General features: G+C 45.7%; 1 protein-coding gene across 1 annotated transcript; it reads left to right on the top strand.

Moving 5' to 3' along the window:
- Positions 1–4,970: 4,970 nt before the first annotated feature.
- Positions 4,971–13,646, top strand: LOC311124977 (ribonuclease inhibitor-like; the record flags this gene model as incomplete). The annotated part of the gene is made up of 5 exons (XM_084199064.1): positions 4,971–4,990; positions 9,471–9,644; positions 10,643–10,816; positions 12,600–12,646; positions 13,328–13,646. Coding segments are annotated over 5 exons (734 nt in total), but the record flags the coding sequence as incomplete, so codon positions are not given.
- Between the last annotated feature and the right edge of the window lie 14,268 nt (positions 13,647–27,914).

Raw genomic sequence — 27,914 nt, 5'->3', positions numbered from 1 at the left:
TTGACATCCTGTGATATACAGGTACCATTTTCTGTGCATCCTCTCAATTAAAGAATGTATGGCCTCCATGTTTTTAGTGACTGGGTGGATCTTCACCATTTTCTAGGGCTGGCTGGTACCAGCACCAATGTACACACCTATCCCTTAGTTGGAAGTGAATCCTCTCTTGTGCCAAGAGCCATCAAAGGATCCATGAATGTCTATGATGGCATCCTCATCCTCCTTCAGCAACTCTGCTATGTCTGGGTCTATATCTGCATATTCTAATTAGCTTTGCAGCACTCCCCATTGGCTGTTGCCCTCTCTGAATCTCTGCTACTAAAGTGGGGGGAAAAAATACTTATTATGATGTCTGTCGACATTACAGTCATAACTGCAGGACTAAATATCAGCATGTTACCCTATGTACATATTAGCATATCAGCATGTTACCCTGTGTACATATTAGCATATCAGCATGTTACCCTATGTACATATTAGCATATCAGCATGTTACCCTATGTACATATTAGCATATCAGCATGTTACCCTATGTACATATTAGCATATCAGCATGTTACCCTATGTACATATTAGCATATCAGCATGTTACCCTGTGTACATATTAGCATATCAGCATGTTACCCTATGTACATATTAGCATATCAGCATGTTACCCTATGTACATATTAGCATATCAGCATGCATTTACTTTATGTAAAGCTAATTTCTCAGTAATCACAGTTGGCTACTAAATATTATTTATACACAGCAAGTCACCTGACAATAATGGGCTACTCTCCCTTTTTATTGACCTGTCACTCTCCTGTCATGTCTCTGATATGAGCTGAGACTCAAGGAAGGAATCCCTAGGACTTTGTTTATTTTCTTTAGAGCTGCATAACCAAGTCCAAGTTTGTGTGCTAGAAGAACCATCCTCACATTTATATCAAATGCCACATCTCCCCTGGAGCACTCCTGTAAACACTCCTCCTAAATGCATCACGATCATCTTCACAGGGTGCCCATTCTATCATGACAGAATACCAGAATCCCTGGTTGGTGGGGGTCTATGGTGATTTTCAGTCCAGTGTTTAGACACTTAGGGCAAATCAAATCATGTACAAATCATGTACAATCTGCTGTCTGGTTGATCGCTGCTAGCTGTCATCTTCATCTCAACTAATGTGCGTCTCGACGCGCTGCTGCCGGCCTCCTCCTTTTCCTCCTCTACCTGTACTGCCACTGCCTGGATCGGCTGATCAGGCTCATGTTTTCTTTCATTCACTGCTTTTCTCGCATTGGCTAACTGAGATCGCCTATTTTTTATCCACATACTGTAGGTATATTCTTCGAGATTTTCTCATTTTGTCTGTCTTTACATGGATTCCTCGCGGGAGATATTTTCAAACGAGGAAGCGCTGTGAGGCGTTTTAACCAATCAGGTTGCCGGAAAGTGCCATTAAATATCAGTAACCAATCGGATGTCAGTGTCACGATCGTGTGAAGGATGAGACCAACGCGCAGCGTGTTGAGTGAACATCGTAGACTTTATTAAGTTAAAGCACGACAAAACAATAAACCACGATCAATGAAGTTCCACGGTGCACTCACCGTAACGGAAACAAAAACCCACAACCCCACAGGAAAACATACAGAAATAAATATGGCTCCCAATCAGAGATAACGAGCCGAACAGCTGACACTCGTTACCTCCGATTGGGAGTCATTGAACAAACCTAGAAAAACAACAACCTAGACACCCAACATAGAACACAAACACATAGACTGCACACACCCTGGATAAACAATAATGAGTCCCAACACCAGGGTGTGACAGTACCCCCCCCTAAAGGCGCGCACTCCGGGCGCACCAGCATACCGTCTAGGGGAGGGTCTGGGTGGGCGTCTGTCCAGGTGGCGGCTCTGGCCCAGGTCGTGGTCCCCACCCCACCATAGTCATTACCCACTTACTTAGCCTCCTACACATTACCACCCCCCAACTACACCCCACTGGGTTAAGGGGCGGCACCGGACTAAGGGGCAGCACCGGACTAAGGACCAGCACCGGGATAAGGGGCAGCACCGGGCTAAGGGGCAGCACCGGGCTAAGGGGCAGCACCGGGCTAAGGGGCAGCACCGGGCTAAGGACCAGCACCGGGATAAGGACCAGCACCAGGCTAAGGAACAGTACCTGACTAAGTGGCAGCTCCGGACTGAATGGCGGATCCTGGCTGGCTGGCTCTGGCGGATCCTGCTGCTCATGGCTGGCTGACGGATCTGGCTGCTCATGGCAGGCGGAAGGCTCTGGCTGATCCCGTCTGGCGGAAGGCTCTGGCTGATCCGGTCTGACGGAAGGCTCTGGCTGCTCCTGTCTGGCGGAAGGCTCTGGCTGCTCCTGTCTGACAGAAGGCTCTGGCTGATCCTGTCTGGCGGAAGGCTCTGGCTTATCCTGTCTGGCGGAAGGCTCTGGCTGATCCTGTCTGGCGGAAGGCTCTGGCTGATCCTGTCTGGCGGAGAGCTCTAGCGGCTCCGATCTGGCGGACGGCTCTGAAGGCTCATGGCAGACGGGCGGCTTTGTAGGCTCTGTACAGACGGGTAGTTCAGACGGCGTTGGGCAGACGGACAGTTCAGACGGCGTTGGGCCGACAGGCAGTTCAGGCGCCGTTGGGCAGACGGGCAGTTCAGACGGCGTTGGGCAGACGGGCAGTTCAGACCCCGTTGGGCAGACGGACAGTTCAGGCCCCGTTGGACAGACGGCAGACTCTGGCCGTCTGAGGCGCACCGTAGGCCTGTTGCGTGGTGCCGGAACTGGAGGTACCGGGCTGAGGACACGCATCTCAGGGCTAGTGCGGGGAGTCGGAACAGGGCATGCTGGACCCTGGGGACTCCCATAACGCCTAGTGCGGGGAGCCGGAACAGGGCATGCTGGACCCTGGGGACTCACCTCACGCCTAGTGCGGAGAGCAGGAACAGGCCGGGCTGGGCTGGCGACGCGCACCGTATCCCTGGTGCGAGTGGCCGGAACAGGCCGGGCCGGGCTGGCGAAGCGCACCGTATCCCTGGTGCGTGGAGTAGGAACAGACCGGGCTGGGCTGGCGAAGCGCACCGTATCCCTGGTGCGTGGAGTAGGAACAGGCCGGGCTGGGCTGGCGAAGCGCACCGTATCCCTGGTGCGTGGAGTAGGAACAGGCCGGGCTGAGCTGGCGAAGCGCACCGTATCCCTGGTGCGTGGAGTAGGAACAGGCAGGGCTGAGCTGGCGACGCACACCGTATCCCTGGTGCGAGTGGCCGGAACAGGCCGGGCCGGGCTGGCGAAGCGCACCGTATCCCAGGTGCGTGGAGTAGGAACAGGCCGGTCCATACCGGGAACACACACCACTGGCCTCAACCGAGGATCAGGAACGGGCCGGACCGAACTGGTTACACACCCCAGTACCTCACGCCGTGCCTCAACACCTTCCCTCTCTGCTTTACCCAGTAGCCCCCTTGACCTGGTAGCCCACTGAATCCTACCCTTCTCTGCCTCCGTCAGCCCCCTTAACCTGGCCGCCTTCTGACTCTCCCTTGTGGCAGCCTCCTGCTGCTCCGTCGCCCAAGCCATGTGCCCCCCCCCAAAAATTTCTTGGGGTTGCCTCTCGTCCTTACGACGTTGAACCTGCTGCCGCCGATGCTCCTCTCTTGCCAGGGCCTTGATCTTCCCCCAAGGTCCCTTGCCTCCGAGCATGTCCTCCCAGGACCACACTGTGCCCACCTGGGCCATCGCCAGCCTCTCCATCTCCTTGCCCGGCGCCTCCTCCCATGTCCAGTCACCTTGCTCCTGGACACGCTGCTTGGTCTTTCTTTGGTGGGTTTTTCTGTCACGATCGTGTGAAGGATGAGACCAACGCGCAGCGTGTTGAGTGAACATCGTAGACTTTATTAAGTTAAAGCACGACAAAACAATAAACCACGATCAATGAAGTTCCACGGTGCACTCACCGTAACGGAAACAAAAACCCACAACCCCACAGGAAAACATACAGAAATAAATATGGCTCCCAATCAGAGATAACGAGCCGAACAGCTGACACTCGTTACCTCCGATTGGGAGTCATTGAACAAACCTAGAAAAACAACAACCTAGACACCCAACATAGAACACAAACACATAGACTGCACACACCCTGGATAAACAATAATGAGTCCCAACACCAGGGTGTGACAGTCAGTAAATGCCTCCTCTTTCAGCACCACGTCACAAAATATATAGCCATGTATGGACTGTAACTATAGTAACGATCTGCTCCGGAAAACAAGCTGTTGAATTAAATATGATTCAACATGGAGAGATTGAAAAATAGCGGTTGAATTATATATGATTCAACATGGAGAGTTTGAAAAATAGCGGTTGAAGTTCTACATGAAACATGCTAACAAAAACGACATTTATGCTAGGTGTAGTTGACGGAGTTGGGATAAAATGATACACGTCAAGTATTTATATACATTATTGCCGATGTAATTGTACATTTTATGAAAATATGGAAGTTATAGTTCCAAAATATCCCAGAATCGGAACATTGACAGATGGAAGCAAAATCTAAATGATATTCCGCCCAAACTCTGTATGCCATGGGCTCTCCAACCCTGTTCCTGCAGCTACCCAGTGCTTCATTTTGGGAAACCAGGTGGAATCTGTTTTGGATCATCAATAGTAACATGTTTTCACAAGGAAACATATTTCACTAAACTGTTGACAGCCCTTCTCTCTGCGCGCTCGAAAAATGAATGAAGGATAGAGGGGAGGAGATGGAAACGCACGGTGGTGAGATATTCTGTAGCTAAAGGTCATATGTCATCCTATTAATTATGAACATATTTGTTTTCTTCCTATTACTAGACTATATTAAAATCTAATTCTGTAAACCAGAAGGCTAACTCTGTAAGCTGCCCTGCACAATCGATGAACCAACAGCATGGCCTAGGCCTATACGTTCTCTCCCAGACTCATGGATAGGAAGTGGGGAGGGTAACATAAGGGAACCAGTCCATCCAGTATGTATAATAATACAGTCATCACTCAAAGGACATTACTAGAATTTGTTTAATTGTGGAGTCAAGGCTAGACCAATTATGTACCGAAGACATCTTCAATCTTTTTTCTGTTTTTAATGTTTTTGTGCCGTGCGTAATATGCAGTAGGCCATGTATTGGATAATGGTTCAATCATTATTTTATTTAGTTTTTTTATTTAGTTTTTTTCGGGCTTGGTCTCATATATAGCCTATGTGAATACATAAACTCTAATATACAACATCCACAACAACCATGTTTTTCACTCAGTTTCAACCTGTTGAACTTATTTCTTCAAATGGATCAATCACAGTGATGTGAGTTTTAAAAGCATGATGCTGTTTTGATAATAAATGTTTGATGTGATTTATTGTGTTTTTTTTGTGTGTGTGTATGTGTGTGAGAGAGAGAGAGAGAGAGAGAGAGAGAGAGAGAGAGAGAGAGAGAGAGAGAGAGAGAGAGAGAGAGAGAGAGAGAGAGGAGAGAGAGAGAGAGAGAGATAGAGAGAGAGAGAGAGAGAGAGAGAGAGAGAGAGAGAGAGAGAGAGAGAGAGAAGTTGTTTGAGTGTTTTTTGGCAATACACTTCCAGAGTAGAGAGTGTTCCATAGTAGAGAGTGTTCAATGGTAGAGAGTGTTCCAGGGTAGAGAGTGTTCCAGAGTAGAGAGTGTTCAATGGTAGAGAGTGTTCCAGAGTATAGAGTGTTCCAGAGTTGAGAGTGTTCCATAGTAGAGAGTGTTCCAGGGTAGAGAGTGTTCCAGAGTAGAGAGTGTTCCAGAGTAGAGAGTGTTACAGAGTAGAGAGTGTTCCAGAGTAGAGAGTGTTACAGAATAGAGAGTGTTCCAGAGTAGAGAGTGTTCCAGAGTAGAGAGTGTTCCATAGTAGAGAGTGTTCCAGAGTAGAGAGTGTTACAGAGTAGAGAGTGTTATAGATTAGAGAGTGTTCCAGAGTAGAGAGTGTTCCAGAGTAGAGAGTGTTCTGTCTTTTGACTGATACTGCTTTTTAAACTGGTCTGGTCAGTCTACTCAAATATTTGTACTTTATATTTTTCTATCTACAAGCAGTACTTAGATCATTTATTATTGTTAATAATGATACATTCATTTATGAATAGATATGGCAGGTTTCAGGACACTGATATATCTGAAAATGTTGAAAAAATATATTGCCGCTATTTTCACCACCAAAGAATATCAGTGTGATTTTAATATGTTTTGACTCTTTGCAGGCTGTCAGGCTGTCTAGTCACAGAGGAAGGCTGTGCTTCTCTGGTCTCAGCTCTGAGGTCAAACCCCTCACACCTGAGAGAGCTGGATCTGAGTAACAATGACCTGAAGGATTCAGGAGTGAAGCTGCTCTCTGCTGTACTGGGGAATCCACACTGTCAACTGAAGACTCTGAGGTCAGTATTCCTGTAGTTGGTCAACAAGTGATAACTGTTCACCAGATCCACATGTGTTTACCAGGCACACATAGTCCACACCATATGTGTTTGGACAGTGAAGCTTACAGTTTTACATTTGGTGCTATGCTCCAGCATTTTGGATTTGAGATAGAATGTTTCATATTAGGCAACAGTACAGAATGTCACCTTTTATTTAAAGGTATTAATTCATATCTGTTTTACCGTTTAGAAATTAAAGCACTTTATGTGTGTAATTCTCCCCAATGAAAAAGTCGTAATTATTTGGACAAATTAATTTAGTCAAATGTTTAGTATTTGGTCCCATATTCCTTACCCACAGTGATTACATCAAGCTTGTTATTCTACAAACTTGTTGAATACATTTGCAGTTTGTTTTGGTTGTGTTTTGGATTATGTTTTCCCCAATAGAAACTGAATGGTGAATAATGTCCTGTCATTTTGGAGTCACTTCACTTGTATTGTCAGTAAGAATAGAAGATGTTTCTGAACACTTCTACATTCATGTGGACGCTAACATGATTATGAATAATCATGAATGAATCGTGAATGATGATGAATGAGAAAGTTACAGAGGAACAAAGATCATACCCCCTCTGTTATTGGTAATGGTGAGAGGTTAGCATGTTTTGTTGTAGCCTCTGTAACTTTCTCACTCATTATTATTCATGATTCATTCATGATTTGTCTTAATCATGGAATCATCAGGATTCATTTAGTAGTGTTTAGAAACATGTTATCTACTCACTTAGACAGAAAATTACTCCAGTCATCATCCACCATTCAGTTACTATTGGACAAAACATAACCCAAAACACATCCAAAACAAACTGCAAATGCAACCAATGAGTTTGAGACCAAATACTCAACTTTTGACTACTTTAATACACTATAAGTGAATTAGTTAGAATACTTATGACTTCTTCAAATAGGGGGACTAGATACATAAAGTGCTTTCATTTCTAAACGGTGAAACAGATATGTATTAAAATACCCTCAAATAAAAGGTGACATTATATACTGTCACCTCATATGAAACATTTGATCTCAAATCCAAAATGCTGGAGTACAGAGCCACATTTAAAATGTTATCTTCACTGTCAAACTAGATATGGTGTGGACTGTATACTCAATACAATCTAAATCTGATACCTCACTGTCTGTCTTTTGCCTGATACTGCTTTTTAAACTGCTCTGGTCAGTCTACTCAAATATTTGTACTTTATATTTTTCTCTCTTTAAGCAATACTTTGATAATTTGTCATTTCTAATAATGATACATTAATTTATGAATATATATGGCAGGTTTCAGGACAGTGATATATCTGAATATGTTGAAAAAATATACTGCCACTATTTTCACCACCAAAGAATAGCAGTGTGGTTTTAATATGATTTGACTCTTTGCAGGCTGTCAGGCTGTCTAGTCACAGAGGAAGGCTGTGCTTCTCTGGTCTCAGCTCTGAAGTCAAACCCCTCACACCTGAGAGAGCTGGATCTGAGTAACAATGACCTGAAGGATTCAGGAGTGAAGCTGCTCTCTGCTGGACTGGGGAATCCCCACTGTCAACTGGAGACTCTGAGGTCAGTATTCCTGTAGTTGGTCAACAAGTGATAACTGTTCACCAGATCCACATGTGTTTACCAGGCACACATAGTCCACACCATATGTGTTTGGACAGTGAAGCTTACAGTTTTACATTTGATGCTATGCTCCAGCATTTTGGATTTCAGATAGAATGTTTCATATTAGGCAACAGTACAGAATGTCACCTTTTATTTAAAGGTATTAATTCATATCTGTTTTACCGTTTAGAAATTAAAGCACTTTATGTGTGTAATTCTCCCCAATGAAAAAGTCGTAATTATTTGGGCAAATTAATTTAGTCATAAGTTTAGTATTTGGTCCCATATTCCTTACCCACAGTGATTACATCAAGCTTGTGATTCTACAAACTTGTTGAATGCATTTGCAGTTTGTTTTGGTTGTGTTTTGGATTATGTTTTCCCCAATAGAAACTGAATGGTGAATAATGTCCTGTCATTTTGGAGTCACTTCACTTGTATTGTCAGTAAGAATAGAATATGTTTCTGAACACTTCTACATTCATGTGGATGCTACTATGATTATGAATAATCATGAATGAATCGTGAATGATGATGAATGAGAAAGTTACAGAGGAACAAAGATCATACCCCCTCTGTTATTGGTAATGGTGAGAGGTTAGCATGTTTTGTTGTAGCCTCTGTAACTTTCTCACTCATTATTATTCATGATTCATTCATGATTTGTCTTAATCATGGAATCATCAGGATTCATTTAGTAGTGTTTAGAAACATGTTATCTACTCACTTAGACAGAAAATTACTCCAGTCATCATCCACCATTCAGTTACTATTGGACAAAACATAACCCAAAACACAACCAAAACAAACTGCAAATGCAACCAATGAGTTTGAGACCAAATACTCAACTTTTGACTACTTTAATACACTATAAGTGAATTAGTTAGAATACTTATGACTTCTTCAAATAGGGGGACTAGATACATAAAGTGCTTTCATTTCTAAACGGTGAAACAGATATGTATTAAAATACCCTCAAATAAAAGGTGACATTATATACTGTCACCTCATATGAAACATTTGATCTCAAATCCAAAATGCTGGAGTACAGAGCCACATTTAAAATGTTATCTTCACTGTCAAACTAGATATGGTGTGGACTGTATACTCAATACAATCTAAATCTGATACCTCACTGTCTGTCTTTTGCCTGATACTGCTTTTTAAACTGCTCTGGTCAGTCTACTCAAATATTTGTACTTTATATTTTTCTCTCTTTAAGCAATACTTTGATAATTTGTCATTTCTAATAATGATACATTAATTTATGAATATATATGGCAGGTTTCAGGACAGTGATATATCTGAATATGTTGAAAAAATATACTGCCACTATTTTCACCACCAAAGAATAGCAGTGTGGTTTTAATATGATTTGACTCTTTGCAGGCTGTCAGGCTGTCTAGTCACAGAGGAAGGCTGTGCTTCTCTGGTCTCAGCTCTGAAGTCAAACCCCTCACACCTGAGAGAGCTGGATCTGAGTAACAATGACCTGAAGGATTCAGGAGTGAAGCTGCTCTCTGCTGGACTGGGGAATCCCCACTGTCAACTGGAGACTCTGAGGTCAGTATTCCTGTAGTTGGTCAACAAGTGATAACTGTTCACCAGATCCACATGTGTTTACCAGGCACACATAGTCCACACCATATGTGTTTGGACAGTGAAGCTTACAGTTTTACATTTGATGCTATGCTCCAGCATTTTGGATTTCAGATAGAATGTTTCATATTAGCCAACAGTACAGAATGTCACCTTTTTATTTGAGTGTAATGGTGAGAGGTTAGTATGTTTTGCTGTAGCCTCTGTAACTTTCTCATTAATTATTTTTCATGATTCATTCATGATTTTTCTTAATCATGTCATCATCAGGATTAATTTAGTAGTGTTTAGAAACCTGTTATCTACTCTCTTAGACAGAAAATTACTCCAGTCATCATCCACCATTCAGTTACTATCGGGCAAAACATAACCCAAAATACAACCAAAACTAACTGCAAATGCAACCAACGAGTTTGGGACCAAATACTAAACCTTTGACTACTTTAATACACTATAAGTGAATTGGTCAGAATACTTTTGATTTCTTCAAATAGGGGGACTAGATACATAAAGTGCTTTCATTTCTAATCGGTGAAACAGATATGTATTAAAATACCCTAAAATAAAAGGTGACATTATATACTGTCACCTCATATGAAACATGTGATCTCAAATCCAAAATGCTGGAGTAGAGAGCCACATTTAAAATGTTATCTTTGTCAAAATAGATATGGTGTGGACTGTATACTCAATACAATCTAAATCTGATACCTCACTGTCTGTCTTTTGACTCATACTGCTTTTTAAACTGCTCTGGTCAGTCTACTCAAATATTTGTACTATACATTTTTCTCTCTACAAGCAATATTATGATAATTTCTAATAATGATACATTAATTTATGAATAGATATGGCAGGTTTCAGGACACTGATGTATCTTAATATGTAGAAAAAATATACTGCCACTATTTTGACCACCAAAGAATAGCAGCGTGATTTTAATATGATTTGACTCTTTGCAGGCTGTCAGGCTGTCTAGTCACAGAGGAAGGCTGTGCTTCTCTGGTCTCAGCTCTGAAGTCAAACCCCTCACACCTGAGAGAGATGGACCTGAGCTACAATCACCCAGGAGACTCAGGAGTCAGACTGCTCTCTGCTGGACTGGAGGATCCACACTGCAGACTGGAGAAACTCAAGTATGTAGAGGGTTTATGTCAATATTCATATTAGACATGTTGGAGTTATCAGGCTAGTTAAGACAAACATTCTGACCACCACTTGGACTAAGTTATATGCTGACCGTGTGTGTGTGTGTGTGTGTGTGTATGTATGTGTGTGTGTGTGTGTGTGTGTGTGTGTGTGTGTGTGTGTGTGTGTGTCCAGTGTGTGTGTGTGTGTGTGTGTCCAGTGTGTGTGTGTGTCCTGTGTGTGTGTTTGTCCTGTGTGTGTGTCTGTGTGTGTCCAGTGTATGTGTGTGTGTGTCGTGTGTGTGTGTGTGTGTGCACACACACACACACTGGACACACATACACACTGGACACACACACAAACACTGGACACACACACACACTGGACACACACAGGACAAACACACACACAGGACAAACACACACACAGGACACACACACATACACACAAAGGACACACACACACAAAGGTCGCACACACACACACACACACTGGACAAACACACACACAGGACACACCCACACACACACTAGACACACACACTGGACACACTGGACACACACACTTAACACACACACACACACTGAACACACACACACACACACACACTGGACACACACACTGGACACACACACACACTGTACACAAACACACACACACTGGACACACACACGCTGAACACACACACTTAACACACACACACACTCTGGACACACACGCTGAACACACACACTAGACACACACACACTGAACACACACTGAACACACACACACACACACTGAACACACACACTGGACACACACACACACTGGACACACATACACACTGGACACACACACACACACTGGAGACACATACACACTGGACACACACAAACACTGGACACACACACACACTGGACACACACAGGACAAACACACACACAGGACAAACACACACACAGGACTCACACACATACACACAAAGGACACACACACACAAAGGTCGCACACACACACACACACACTGGACAAACACACACACTGGACACACCCACACACACACTAGACACACACACTGGACACACTGGACACACACACTTAACACACACACACACACTGAACACACACACACACACACACACTGGACACACACACTGGACACACACACACACTGTACACACACACACACACACTGGACACACACACGCTGAACACACACACTTAACACACACACACACTCTGGACACACACGCTGAACACACACACTAGACACACACACACTGAACACACACTGAACACACACACACACACACTGAACACACACACTGGACACACACACACACTGGACACACATACACACTGGACACACACACAAACACTGGACACACACACACACACACACACACACTGTAAACACACACATACACACAAAGGACACACACACACAAAGGACGCACACACACACACACACACACACACTGGACACACACACACAATGGACACACACACACTGGACACACACACACACCTGACAAACACACTGAACACACACACACACACACACACACACACACATACTGGACACACAAACACACACACTTGACATACACACACACACACTGGACAGACACCGGACACACACACACACACACACAAACACACACACACTGGACACACACTGGACACACACACACACTTGGACAAATGTATATACTGACTGTTTGTGTGTGTGTGTGTGAGTGTTTGTGTGTGTGTTTGAGTTCAGGTGTATCCCTCAATGACTGTCTGTTCTTCTGCTTACCGCTACAGTGTGGAACATGGTGGAGAGAAGACAATGAAACCTGGACCTAGAAAATGTGAGTGTTGACTGCTGTGAAGAATATGACTAAGAATAAGTCTTAATTCAAGTGAAGTCAAAGTCAAAGACCACCATCATTACTTACTTGGTCATATTAAATATCAGCTGTAGTTCTACAGAAGCACAAATCAGGGACACCAAAGTTTACAAAGAGTTGCTTTGACAATGTGTGTGTGTGTGTGTGACGTGTTCGTGTTACGTTAGAAATGTGTGTGTGTGTGTGTGTGTGTGTATCCAATGTGTGTGTATGTGTGTGTTCAGGATGTGTGTGTGTGTGTTCAGGATGTGTGTGTGTGTGTTCAGAATGTGTGTGTGTGTGTGTGTGTGTGTGTGTGTGTGTGTGTGTGTGTGTGTGTGTGTGTGTGTGTGTGTGTGTGTAAGTGTGTGTGTGTGTGTGTGTGTTCAGGATGTGTATGTGTGTCCAGTGTATGTGTGTTTTTGTGTTTGTTCAGGATGTGTGTGTGTGTGTGTGTGTGTGTGTGTGTGTAATTAATGGGAATAAGTGTGTTTTATATTACCATACAGTATAACATATGATCATTCAACAAGTCTCAAGTTACCTTAACTTCTCCTTTTGATACCTAGAAACATCTACATTAAATGAATTAGTGAAAAGTGAGTTAACATTCTAATGTGAATGATGATGATTTCTAATATTGTGTCTGGTTTCATCCATCAGATGTCTGTGATCTCACACTGGACCTAAACACAGTAAACAGACGCCTCTCTCTGTCTGAGGAGAACAGAAAGGTGACATGTAGGAGAGAGGAGCAGCTGTATCCTGATCACCCAGAGAGATTTGAGGACTGGGGACAGGTGCTGTGTAGAGAGGGTCTGACTGGGCGCTGTTACTGGGAGGTAGAGTGGAGTGGGAGTGGGGCTGGTATAGGAGTGACATATAAAGGAATCAGCAGGAGAGGAAGGGGTTATGACTGTTCGCTTGGATACAATGACAAGTCCTGGAGTCTGGACTGCTCTGACAACAGTTACTTTGCCAGGCACAATAATAAGCCCACTTTCATATACGTCCCCTCCTCCAGCTCCCACAGAGTAGGAGTGTATCTGGACTGGCCAGCCGGCACTCTGTCCTTCTACAGAGTCTCCTCTGACACACTGACCCACCTGAACACATTCCACTCCACATTCACTGAGCCCCTCTATCCAGGGTTTAGGGTTCATAGTGCTGACTCCTCAGTGTCCCTGTAAATAATAACCATGGTAACACTGACACACACACACACTGAACACATACACACTGGACACACACACTGAACACACACACTGGACACACACACACTGGACACACACACACTGACTGGACACACTCACACACTGGACACACACACACACACTGGACACACTCACACACTGGACACACACTGGACAAACACACTCACTGGACACACACACACTGGACACACTCACACTGGACACACAAACACACACACACACACACACACATACACACTGGACAAACACACACACTGGACACACACACACTGGACACACACACACTGAACACACACACTATACACACCCACACACTGGACACACACACACCGGACACACACACACACATATACGCTGGACACACACACACACACACTTGACACACACACACACACACACTGTACACACACACACACACACTGAACACACACACTGGACACAGACACACACTGGACACAGACACACACTGGACACAGACACACACTGGACACACACACATACACTGGACACACACAAACACACACACACACACACACTGGACACACACACACACTGGGCACACACACACACTGGATAAACACTGGACACACACACTGGACACACACACACACACACAGGTCACACACTCACACTGGACACACACACACACACTGGACACACACACACACACTGGACACACACACACACACACACATGACACACACACACACACTGGACACACACACACCGGACACACACACACACATATACACTGGACACACACACACACTTGACACACACACACACACACACACACACACACTGGACACAGACACACACTGGACACAGACACACACTGGACACACACACCCTGGACACACACACATACCCTGGACACACACAAACACACACACACACTGGACACACACACACACTGGACACACACACACACTGGACACACACACACCGGACACACACACACACATATACACTGGACACACACTGGACACACACACACACACTGGACACAAACACACACACTGGACACACACACGCAGGACAAACACACACACACAGACACACACACCGGACACACACACACACACACACACACATACACCGGACACACACACACACACACACAAACACACTTGGGACACACATACACACACTAGACACACACACACACACACTGACACGGACACACACACACACTGAACAAACACACACACACACACACACTGGACACACACTGGACACACACTGGACACACACACACACACTGGACATACACACACACACACACTGGACACACACACACACACACACACACTGGACACACACACACTGAACACGCACACACACTGGACACACAGACACACTGGACACACACACACACACTGGATACACACACACACTGGACACACACACACAAACACACTTGATACACACACACACACACACTGGACACACACACACACACACACACTGGACACACACACTGAACACATTTCCATGTGTTGTATTTTGATGAAAGGAAATCCCATATAGCCTACTGGACAGGACTTTGCTATGGCATCTTCTGTTTGGGTGTCTCAGGTCAGGTCTGAGCCATGATCAGAATGTTTCTCTGTGTCTATTTCCAGCCCTGCCATTTCTACCTGTCCTGATCTAGTGTTTCACCCCTGACCTCCTCACACCGTCTCACTGTCCATGTCTGCTTTTAGCTCCCACCTCTACTTCACTGTGTTATAATGGACCTTATGCTTGTTATGTCACCTCTGTAACCAGTTATCAAACATACTGACCTTTCTGACCCTATCCCATGGCCCTACCTTCTACAACTAAACATTTAAATTCCTCTATTAGTTTTATTTAGTGTCCATTTACTTATGTATGTATTTGTTGTATATTGGGGTTGTGCTGCAGAGCATCATGGGGGTTTGTATGTGTTGAGATGATCACGTTCCAGATAAATGGTTGAACTGATTCCTGTCTCCTGTCTCATCATTATTGAATTGTTATACAGACGTGGTTATGAAACCCACGAGACATAACAACAGATTGGTGATGAGTAAGTCTGAATCTACAGGAACTATTCTGTCTGGAAGAAGTGGGTTTTTACAACTGTTTAAAACTGTTATTTTCTGTGGTCCAGAAAAGGCTAATGTTAGCACAGTGTATTGCTAGCAGAGGCAAGTGCATAGTCCAGCTAGCTAAGAAAGAGAGTTAACCAGTGGTGTAAAGTACTTAAATAAAAATACTTTAAAGTACTACTTAAGTAGTTTTTTTGGGGTATCTGTACTTAACTATTTATATTTTTGACTACTTTTACTTTTACTTCACTACATTCCTAAAGAAAATAATGTACTTTTTACTCCATACATTTTCCCTGACACCCAAAATTACTTGTTACATTTTGAATGCTTAGCAGGACAGAAAATGGTCCAATTCACACACTTATCAAGAGAACATCCCTACTGCCTCTGATCTGGGGGACTCAGTAAACACAAATGCTTTGTTTGTAAATTGTCTGAGTGTTGTAGTTTGCCTCTGGCTGAACGTACATTTTAAAAACAAGAAAATTGTCTGGTTTGCTTTATGTAAGGAATTTGAAATGATTTATACTTGTACTTTTACTTTTGATACTTTAGTATATTATAGCAATTACATTTACTTTTGATACTTAAGTATATTTAAAACCAAATACTTTTAGACTTTTACTCAAGTAGTATTTTACTGGGTGACTTTCACTTTTAGTTGAGTCATTTTCTATTAAGGTATCTTTACTTTTACTCAAGTATGACAATTGGGTACTTTTTCCACCACTGGAGTTAACATCGTCATGGACGGCAGAAAAGGACTGGAGACGGACATCGCATAACTTTGTCCAAGTGGTGGTCAGAATGTTTGTCTTAACTAGCCTGATAACTCCAACATGTCTGATATGAACATTGACATAAACCCTCTACATACTTGAGTTTCTCCAGTCTGCAGTGTGGAGCCTCCAGTCCAGCAGAGAGCAGTCTGACTCCTGAGTCTCCTGGGTGATTGTAGCTCAGGTCCAGCTCTCTCAGGTGTGAGGGGTTTGACCTCAGAGCTGAGATCAGAGAAGCACAGCCTTCCTCTGTGACTAGACATCCTGACAGCCTGCAAGAGTCAAATCATATTAAAACCACACTGCTATTCTTTGGTGGGGAAGATATTGGCAGTATATTTTTCAACATTTTCTGTTAAGTAATTGTCCTGAAACCTGCTCTATCTATTCATAAATTGATGTTTCATTATTAGAAATGACAAATTATCAAAGTATTGCTTGTAGAGAGAAAAATGTATATTACAAATATTTGAGTAGATTGACCAGAGCAGTTTAAAAAGCAGTATCAGTCAAAAGACAGACAGTGAGGTATCAGATTTAGATTGTATTGAGTATACAGTCCACACCACATCTACAGTGCATTCAAAAAGTATTCAGACCCCTTGACTTTTTCCACATTTTGTTAAGTTACAGCCTTATTCTAAAATAGATTAAATTAGTTATTTTTCCCCATCAATTTACTCACAATACCCCATAATGACAAAGTGAAAACAGGTTTTTAGACATGTTTGCAAATATATAGAAATACCTTATTTACAGAAGTTTTCAGACCCTTTGCTATGAGATTCGAAATTGAGCTCATGTGCATCCTGTTTCCGTTGATCATCCCTGAGATGTTTCTACAACTTGATTGGATTCCACCTGTGGTAAATTCAATTGATTGGACATGATTTGGAAAGGCACACACCTGTCTATATAAGGTTCCACAGTTGACAGTGCATGTCAGAGCAAAAACCAAGCCATGAGGTCGAAGGAATTGTCCGTAGAGCTCCAAGACAGGATTGTGCCGAGGGGAAGGGTACCAAAAAATGTCTGCAGCATTGAAGGTCCCCAAGAACACAGTGGCCTCCATCATTCTTAAATGGAATAAGTTTGGAACCACCAAGATTCTTCCTAGAGCTTGCCGCCCGGCCAAACTGAGCAATCGGGGGAGAAGGGCCTTGGTCAGGGAGGTGACCAAGAACCCGATGGTCACTCTGACAGAGCGCCAGAGTTCCTCTGTGGATATGCGAGAACCTTCCAGAAGGACATCTCTGCAGCACTCCACCAATCAGGTCTTTATGGTAGAGTGACCAGACGGAAGCCACTCCTCAGTAAAAGGCACATGACAGCCCGCTTGGAGTTTGCCAAAAGGCACCTAAAGACTCTCAGACCATGAGAAACAAGATTCTCTGGTCTGATGAAACCAAGATGGATCTCTTTGGCCTGAATGCCAAGCGTCACGTCTGGAGGAAACCTGGCACCATCCCTACGGTGAAACATGGTGGTGGCAGCATGCTGTGGGGATGTTTTTTAGTGGCAGGGACTGGGAGACTAGTCAGGATCGAGGGAAAGATGAACAGAGCAAAGTACAGCGAGATCCTTGATGAAAACCTGTTCCAGAGCGCTCTGGACCTCAGACTGGGGTGAAGGTTCACCTTCCAACAGGACAATGAGCCTAAGCACACAACCAAGACAACACAGGAGTTCTAAAAACACATAACTTTGTCATTATGGGATGTTGTGTGAAGATTGATGAGGGAAAAAAATCAGTTTAATCAATTTTAGAATAAGGCTTTAACGTAACAAAATGTGGAAAAAGTCAAGGGGTCTGAATACTTTCCGAAAGCACTGTGTAACTATACACTATATATACAGCAGTATGTGGACACCCTTTCAAATTAGTGGATTTGGATATTTCAGCCACACCGGTTGCTGACAGGTGTATAAAATCGAGCACACAGCCATGCAATCTCCATAGACACTAAGCGGTCCCGTTCTGTGAGCTTGTGTGGCCTACAACTTCACGGCTGAGCCGTTGTTGCTCCTAGACGTTTCCACTTCACAATAAACGCACTTACAGTTGACCGGGGCAGCTCTAGCAGGGCAGAAATGTGACTTGTTGGAAAGGTGGCATTCTATGACTGTGCCATGTTGAAAGTCAATGAGCTCTTCAGTAAGGCCATTCTACTGCCAATGTTTGTCTATGGAGATTGCATGGCTGTGTGCTCGATTTCATACACCTGTCAGCAACGGGTTTGGCTGAAATAGCCGAATCCACTAATTTGAAGGGTTTTCCACATACTTTTGTATATATAGTGTATTTCCCTGGTATATTACTCATGTCTCACCCGTCCAGTTATGCTGCTCTGGCGCCATCCTGTGGACTGCTGGGAACACAACTTCAACTCCATTACATTCAATGTATCCCACAAAGTGCCACTTGGCTGGACAAAGCAGTCTGAATGGAAATCAGGTACATATATGAATACAGGCAGATACACAGCCTTACATGTCATATCACTGAGTCTCAGTTTGAATCACGGTTTAAACATAACAAGTCATTGCAAGTGATACCATTTCTCAATTAGGTTTTAGGTTTTATTCACACCAAAGAAAAGAAGTGAAAGACAAAACACTGCAGATAAATAAACAGGTAAAAACGGTGTTCAGGTGAGGCTGGGAAGCTCAAAAGGGCTGATATGAAAACCACACCACAAATAAAAGTAAAAAAAAACATATTAATTTTAATTATAAATGTATATATATATATATATATATATATATATATATATATATATATATATAAGTGGTTTGCGAAAGTATTCACTCCCCTTGGTATTTTTCCAATTTTGTTGCCTTACAACCTGGAATTAAAATTGATTTTTTGGGGGTTTGTATCAATTGATTTACACAACATGCCTACCACTTTGAAGATGAAAAATATTTTTTATTGTGAAACAAACAAGAAGTAAGACAAAAAAACTGAAAACTTGAGCATTCATAACTATTCACCCCCCCCCCCCCCCAAAGTCAATACTTTTTAGAGCCACCTTTTGCAGCAATTACAGCTGCAAGTCTCTTGGGGTATGTCTCTATAAGCTTGGCACATCTAGCCACTGGGATTTTTGCCCATTCTTCAAGGCAAAACTGCTCCAGCTCCTTCAAGTTGGATGGGTTCTGCTGGTGTACAGCAATCTTTAAGTCATACCACAGATTCTCAATTGGATTGAGGTCTGGGCTTTGACTAGGCCATTCCAAGACATTTAAATGTTTCCCCTTAAACCACTCAAGTGTTGCTTTAGCAGTATGCTTAGGGTCATTGACCTGCTGGAAGGTGAACCTCCGTCCCAGTCTCAAATCTCTGGAAGACTGAAACAGGTTTCCCTCAAGAATTTCCCTGTGTTTAGCGCCATCCATCATTCCTTCAATTCTGACCAGTAAGAGCTGATATATCATGTAGATTAAACACAGTGGAGAAACATTGTAGAACCACTCAGAGAGGTATTCATCTACAGGACTGGGACACTGTAGAACCACTCAGAGAGGTATTCATCTACAGGACTGAAACACTGTAAAACCACTCAGAGAGGTATTCATCTACAGGACTGGGACACTGTAGAACCACTCAGAGAGGTATTCATCTACAGGACTGGGACACTGTAAAACCACTCAGAGAGGTATTCATCTACAGGACTGAGACACTGTAAAACCACTCAGAGAGGTATTCATCTACAGGACTGAGACACTGTAAAACCACTCAGAGAGGTATTCATCTACAGGACGGAGACACTGTAAAACCACTCAGAGAGGTATTCATCTACAGGACTGAGACACTGTAAAACCACTCAGAGAGGTATTCATCTACAGGACTGAGACACTGTAAAACCACTCAGAGAGGTATTCATCTACAGAGAGGTATTCATCTACAGGACTGAGACACTGTAAAACCACTCAGAGAGGTATTCATCTACAGGACTGGGACACTGTAAAACCACTCAGAGAGGTATTCATCTACAGGACGGAGACACTGTAGAACCACTCAGAGAGGTATTCATCTACAGGACTGAGACACTGTAGAACCACTCAGAGAGGTATTCATCTACAGGACTGAAACACTGTAAAACCACTCAGAGAGGTATTCATCTACAGGACGGAGACACTGTAAAACCACTCAGAGAGGTATTCATCTACAGGACTGGGACACTGTAGAACCACTCTGTCAGAAGGGAACCGATGTGGATGTGGTGGAGGAGTCAGGTGCAGGACACAGAGGTTAAGTCCAACAGACTTTAATAATCCAAAGTCAAATAACGCGACCTCGACAAAAACAAGAGACGAGGGAGAATTACGCAAACACGCGTAAACACTAAACATAAAACAAACAGAGTGCAAACACGTAGCTCCGAACAACATGACAGGGAAAAACAACACACAATAATACTAACACAAAACAAGGAACTTATAGGGCACGCAATCAACACACAATTGGCCACAGGTGGTACAGACAGACAAAAGCAATGGACTGCAGAAACATAGAGCGGTGGCAGCTAGTACTCCGGGGACGGCGCTCGCCGTAGCCTGCCCGAACCAGGAGGAGGAGCAGTCTCGGCCGAAACCGTGACAGTACCCCCCCCTTGACGCGCGGCTCCAGCCGTGCGCCGACCCCGGCCTCGGGGACGGCCAGGAGGACGCGGACCCGGGCGCGTGGGATGCCCATGGTGAAACTCAGTCAGGAGGGATGGATCGAGTATGTCCCTCCTGGGCACCCAGCACCGTTCCTCCGGACCGTACCCCTCCCACTCCACGAGATACTGGAGACCACTCATCCGGCGCCTTGAGTCCAAGATGGTCCGGACCCTGTACGCCGGGACCCCCTCGATGTCCAAAGGGGGCGGAGGGGTCTCTCCTATCTCATCCTCTTGGAGTGGGCCAGCTACCACCGGCCTGAGAAGAGACACATGGAACGAGGGGTTAATATTTTTATACTCTATAGGCAGTTGTAACCTGTAACACACCTCGTTCAATCTTCTCAGGACTTTGAAGGGCCCCATAAACCGCCGACCCAGCTTCCGGCAGGGCAGGCGGAGGGGCAGGTTTCGAGTCGAGAGCCAGACTCGATCTCCCGGTGCATACACCGGTCCCTCACTGCGGTGGCGGTCGGCGCTCGCCTTCTGTTGACGGATGGCACGCTGCAGATGGACATGGGCAGCGTCCCACGTCTCCTCCGAGCGCCGAATCCACTCGTCCACCGCAGGGGCCTCGATCTGGCTCTCGTGCCATGGTGCCAGGACCGGCTGATAACCTAAAACACACTGGAAGGGTGTTAAATTGGTGGAGGAGTGGCGGAGAGAGTTCTGGGCCATCTCTGCCCAGGGGATGAACCTAGACCACTCCTCCGGCCGGTCCCGGCAATAGGACCTCAAAAACCTACCCACATCCTGGTTGACACGTTCCACCTGCCCATTACTCTCTGGGTGGTACCCCGAGGTAAGGCTTACCGAGACCCCCAACCGTTCCATGAACGCCCCCCAAACTCTGGAGGTGAACTGGGGACCTCGGTCAGACACTATATCCTCGGGTACCCCATAGTGCCGGAAAACATGGGTGAATAGGGCCTCAGCGGTTTGTAGGGCAGTAGGGAGACCCGGCATGGGAAGGAGACGACAGGCCTTGGAAAACCGATCCACAACGACCAAAATGGTGGTATTCCCCTGGGAGGGGGGAAGGTCGGTTACGAAATCCACCGATAGGTGGGACCATGGTCGTTGTGGAACGGGCAGGGGATGTAGCTTACCCCTGGGCAAATGTCTAGGCGCCTTACACTGGGCACACACCGAGCAGGAGGAGACATAAACCCTCACATCCCTGGCTAACGTTGGCCACCAGTATTTCATGCTAAGACAGTGCAATGTCCGGCCAATACCTGGATGTCCAGAGGAGGGTGATGTATGAGCCCAATAAATAAGTCGATCACGAATCTCGAGCGGAACGTACGTCCGCCCCACAGGACACTCGGGGGGAGTAGGGTCGGTACGCAGTGCCCGCTCGATTTCTGAATCGACCTCCCATACCACCGGAGCCACCAAACAAGACTCCGGCAGTATGGAAGTAGGCTCGTTGGACCTCTCCTCTGTGTCATACCGCCAGGACAGGGCATCTGCCTTACCATTCTGGGACCCAGGGATGTATGTGATCTTAAAAACGAACCGGGTTAGGAACATGTTCCACCTAGCCTGACGATGGTTCAATCTCCTAGCTGCCCGGATGTACTCCAGGTTACGGTGATCCGTCAGAATGAGGAAAGGGTGTTGAGCCCCCTCAAGCCAATGCCTCCACACCTTTAGGGCCTGGACTACGGCTAACAGCTCCCTGTCCCCAACATCATAGTTACTCTCCGCCGAGCTGAGCTTCTTGGAGTAGAACGCACAGGGGCGGAGTTTAGGTGGCGTGCCGGACCGTTGTGATAGAACTGCCCCAATACCGGTCTCGGACGCGTCTACCTCGACTTGGAATGGTAAAGAGGGATCCGGATGCGCCAGCACAGGAGCCGAGGTGAACAGGTTCTTTAGTTTGACAAATGCCCTGTCCGCCTCAGCCGACCACTGCAAACGCACCGGACCCCCCTTTAGCAGGGACGTAATGGGAGCTGCAACCTGTCCAAAACCCCGAATAAACCTCCGGTAGTAATTAGCAAAACCCAAGAACTGCTGCACCTCTTTTACAGTGGTTGGAGTTTGCCAATTACGCACAGCCGATACCCGGTCTACCTCTATCTCCACGCCAGACGCGGACAACCGATAACCCAAAAAGGAGACGGACTCCTGGAAGAACAGGCATTTCTCTGCCTTGACATACAAGTCATGCTCCAACAGTCGTCTCAACACTCGGCGCACCTGGGCTACATGCTCGGCTCGTGTAGAAGAATACACTAGGATGTCGTCGATGTACACCACTACACCCTGCCCATGCATGTCCCGGAAAATCTCGTCAACAAAGGATTGGAAGACTGAAGGAGCATTCATTAACCCGTATGGCATGACGAGATACTCGTAATGACCCGAGGTGGTGCTAAATGCTGTTTTCCATTCATCCCCCTCCCTAATGCGCACCAGATTGTACGCGCTCCTGAGATCCAACTTTGTGAAGAACCGCGCTCCGCGTAATGACTCCGTCATCGTCGCAATCAGTGGAAGTGGGTAACTGTATTTCACTGTGATCTGATTGAGACTACGGTAATCACTACACGGGCGCAATCCCCCGTCCTTCTTCTTCACAAAGAAGAAACTCGAGGAGACCGGAGAAGTGGAGGACCGTATGTATCCCTGTGCCAAGGACTCGGCTATGTAAGTCTCCATAGCCGCAGTTTCCTCTTGAGACAGGGGATACACATGACTCCGGGGAAGAGCTGCTCCTGTCTGGAGATTTATCGCACAGTCCCCCTGTGTTGCCCTCGATTTGCTAAACACGAGTGCTAAATCCTCATACTCGGGGGTAATGCGCAGTGCGGGCACTTGGTTCGGACTCTCTACCGAGGTCGCCCCTATGGAAACACCTAGACATCTCCCTACACACTGGGCAGACCACTCCATAAGAGCCCTCTGTTGCCACGCTATGGTAGGATCATGGGTGCTTAACCAGGGAAGGCCCAACACCACTGGGTACGCAGGAGAGTCAATCAGATAGAACTGAATGATTTCCTCATGACCCCCCTGCGTCGTCATCGTCAGCGGTGCTGTGACATCCCTGATCAGACCCGACCCCAACGGCCGGCTGTCTAATGCGTGGACAGGGAATGGAACTTCTACCGGCCGAAGGGGAATTCCTAACCTAGCACAAAATGCCCGATCAATAAAGTTCCCAGCTGCGCCTGAATCTACTAGCGCCTTATGCTGGGAATGAGGTGCCACCTGTGGAAATCTCACAGGAATACTCATGTGACCAACAGAGAGCTCTGGGTAAGTGGGGCGCCTACTCACCTGAAATGACTCCCCAGTGCGTGGCCTGCTGTCACCTCTCCCAGGAGACCCTCCCCAGCACCTGGCCGCGGTGTGTCCTCCACGACCACAGGTGGTGCAGGGGATGGCCTCCCTCGGGTTCCCTCTCCTCCTCTCTCTAGCACCAGCACCCCCGAGCTCCATAGGAATCGGCTCGGAGGTGCTGGAGGGTGGAATGGACGACCCCCACTCGGGACGTCCGCGGGTAGCCAGCAGGGTGTCTAGACGGATGGAGATGTCCACCAGCTGGTCGAACGACAGGTTGGTGTCCCTGCAGGCCATCTCACGACGAACGTCCTCTCGTAGGCTACACCGGTAGTGGTCGATGAGGGCCCTCTCATTCCACCCCGCATCCGCTGCTAGTGTCCGGAACTCCAGTGCGAACTCCTGTGCGCTCCTCTTCCCCTGTCGGAGGTGGAATAGACGCTCTCCCGCCGCTTTCCCCTCAGGTGGATGATCAAAGACAGTCCTGAAGCGGCGGGAAAACTCCGCGTAGGTGATGGTTGCGGCGTCTATTCCCCTCCATTCGGCGTTGGCCCACTCCAACGCCTTGCCGGAGAGACAGGAGATGAGGGCGGAGACGCTCTCGTATCCCGAGGGCGCCGGGTGTATAGTGGCAAGGTAAAGTTCTACCTGTAGGAGGAAGCCCTGACACCCGGCTGCAGAACCGTCATATGCCCTCGGGAGCGAGAGCCGAATGCCACTGGGTTCCGGTGCTGAGAGAGGAGGACTGGCCGTTGGTGCTGGGATGGTGTGAGAAGGCGTGGGCACCTCCCGATTCATCAAACGGCGCAGTGTGTTGGACACCTCGTCCATGGCGGCCCCGAGTTGCCGGATCATGGTGTCCTGGTAATTGATCCGGTATTCCAGGGATTCGGGTGCCGCCGCTGTTCCTGCTGACTCCATGATGGTGTGTTGTTCTGTCAGAAGGGAACCGATGTGGATGTGGTGGAGGAGTCAGGTGCAGGACACAGAGGTTAAGTCCAACAGACTTTAATAATCCAAAGTCAAATAACACGACCTCGACAAAAACAAGAGGCGAGGGAGAATTACGCAAACACGCGTAAACACTAAACATAAAACAAACAGAGTGCAAACACGTAGCTCCGAACAACATGACAGGGAAAAACAACACACAATAATACTAACACAAAACAAGGAACTTATAGGGCACGCAATCAACACACAATTGGCCACAGGTGGTACAGACAGACAAAAGCAATGGACTGCAGAAACATAGAGCGGTGGCAGCTAGTACTCCGGGGACGGCGGTCGCCGAAGCCTGCCCGAACCAGGAGGAGGAGCAGTCTCGGCCGAAACCGTGACACACTCAGAGAGGTATTCATCTACAGGACTGGGACACTGTAAAACCACTCAGAGAGGTATTCATCTACAGGACTGGGTGGGTATTATTAGTCTGTGCTGAGTAGAAATGGATATAAACAGTGATTAAAACACAAAAACAGCGAGTTTAGTGCCCAGATTCTGACACTTATCTCCAAGAAGATAATTCCCATTTATAGTTATTTTGATACTACACGCAGAGGGGTTCTTTGTTTGTCCCCATAGGAAAACCCTTATTTGTTTCAGGTAGAACCCTTGGGTGGTGAAAAGGTTCTACTTAGAACCTTTTAGTGGTGAAAGGGTTCCACTTGTAACAAAAAAAAAATATTTTCAGAGGGTTCTCCTACGAAGATAATTGAAGAACCGTTATGGTTCTAGGTAGCGCCTTCTTTTAGTGTAGTCTGAGCTTAATTTATAGAACATGACTTTTCCTGTTGATTCTTCTGCTCCAAGTCTTTCTCTAGTTCAGAGTTCTTCTGCTTCAAGTCTTCATAAGTTTTCTCTAGCTCAGAGTTCTTCTGCTTCAAGTCTTCAGAAGTTTTCTCTAGTTCAGAGTTCTTCTGTTTTAAGTCTTCAGAAGTGTTCTCTAGCTCAGAGTTCTTCTGTTTTAAGTCTTCAGAAGTTTTCTCTAGCTCAGAGTTCTTCTGCTTCAAGTCTTCAGAAGTTTTCTCTAGCTCAGAGTTCTTCTGCTTTAAGTCTTCAGAAGTGTTCTCTAGCTCAGAGTTCTTCTGCTTTAAGTCTTCAGAAGTGTTCTCTAGCTCAGAGTTCTTCTGCTTCAAGTCCTTAGAAGTTTTCTTTAATTCAGAGTTCTCCTGCTTCAAGTCTATATCGATGTTTCTGTTCTGTTGCTCTAGCTCATATATCCTCCTCAATAGTTTGTCAGAATTCTCCTCAGCAGAATCTTCTTCCACTTTAATAACTTGCATCTTCATCTTTTTACAGAAGCTCCCCCGTTCCTCCTCCTCCTCCTCCTCAGTGTCACTTTCCTAAGCATGACACACACAGTTCACAGTTTAGTTTCTCTAACTGAAATACAAAGAAATGGATTATGAAATAGGAGTATTTATCAAATTGGGGTATTGTCAATGGCATTCAGGAACGTTAAATAACAGAAAATTACCTTGAGTTATCTTTGTCTTTCCAGCGTTGCCATGGTGGCCTTTGTGTCCCCCCGTCTCCAGTGACCTCGACCAGGATGTGTGTTTGCATTGTTGGGACGGTGTAGTGTCGCCTGACGTGGCTCTCACAGGAGGAGGCAGTGTAGCTTAAACAGTCTAATGTCTCTTCAAGCCTCTGGGCTGGTTAGATATCAGTCAGACAGTCTAATGTCTCTTCAAGCCTCTGGGCTGGTTAGATATCAGTCAGACAGTCTAATGTCTCTTCAAGCCTCTGGGCTGGTTAGATATCAGTCAGACAGTCTAATGTCTCTTCAAGCCTCTGGGCTGGTTAGATATCAGTCAGACAGTCTAATGTCTCTTCAAGCCTCTGAGCTGGTTAGATATCAGTCAGACAGTCTAATGTCTCTTCAAGCCTCTGGGCTGGTTAGATATCAGTCAGACAGTCTAATGTCTCTGTAAGCCTCTGGGCTGGTTAGATATCAGTCAGTCTAATGTCTCTTCAAGCCTCTGGGCTGGTTAGATATCAGTCAGACAGTCTAATGTCTCTTCAAGCCTCTGGGCTGGTTAGATATCAGTCAGACAGTATAATGTCTCTGTAAGCCTCTGGGCTGGTTAGATATCAGTCAGTCTAATGTCTCTTCAAGCCTCTGGGCTGGTTAGATATCAGTCAGACAGTCTAATGTCTCTTCAAGCCTCTGGGCTGGTTAGATATCAGTCAGACAGTCTAATGTCTCTTCAAGT

The sequence above is a fragment of the Coregonus lavaretus genome (genome assembly GCF_964263955.1).
Source record: "Coregonus lavaretus genome assembly, contig: HAP1_SCAFFOLD_1461, whole genome shotgun sequence".
NCBI classification, from domain to species: domain Eukaryota; kingdom Metazoa; phylum Chordata; class Actinopteri; order Salmoniformes; family Salmonidae; genus Coregonus; species Coregonus lavaretus.
This window is presented reverse-complemented; position numbering and strand designations above follow the sequence as displayed.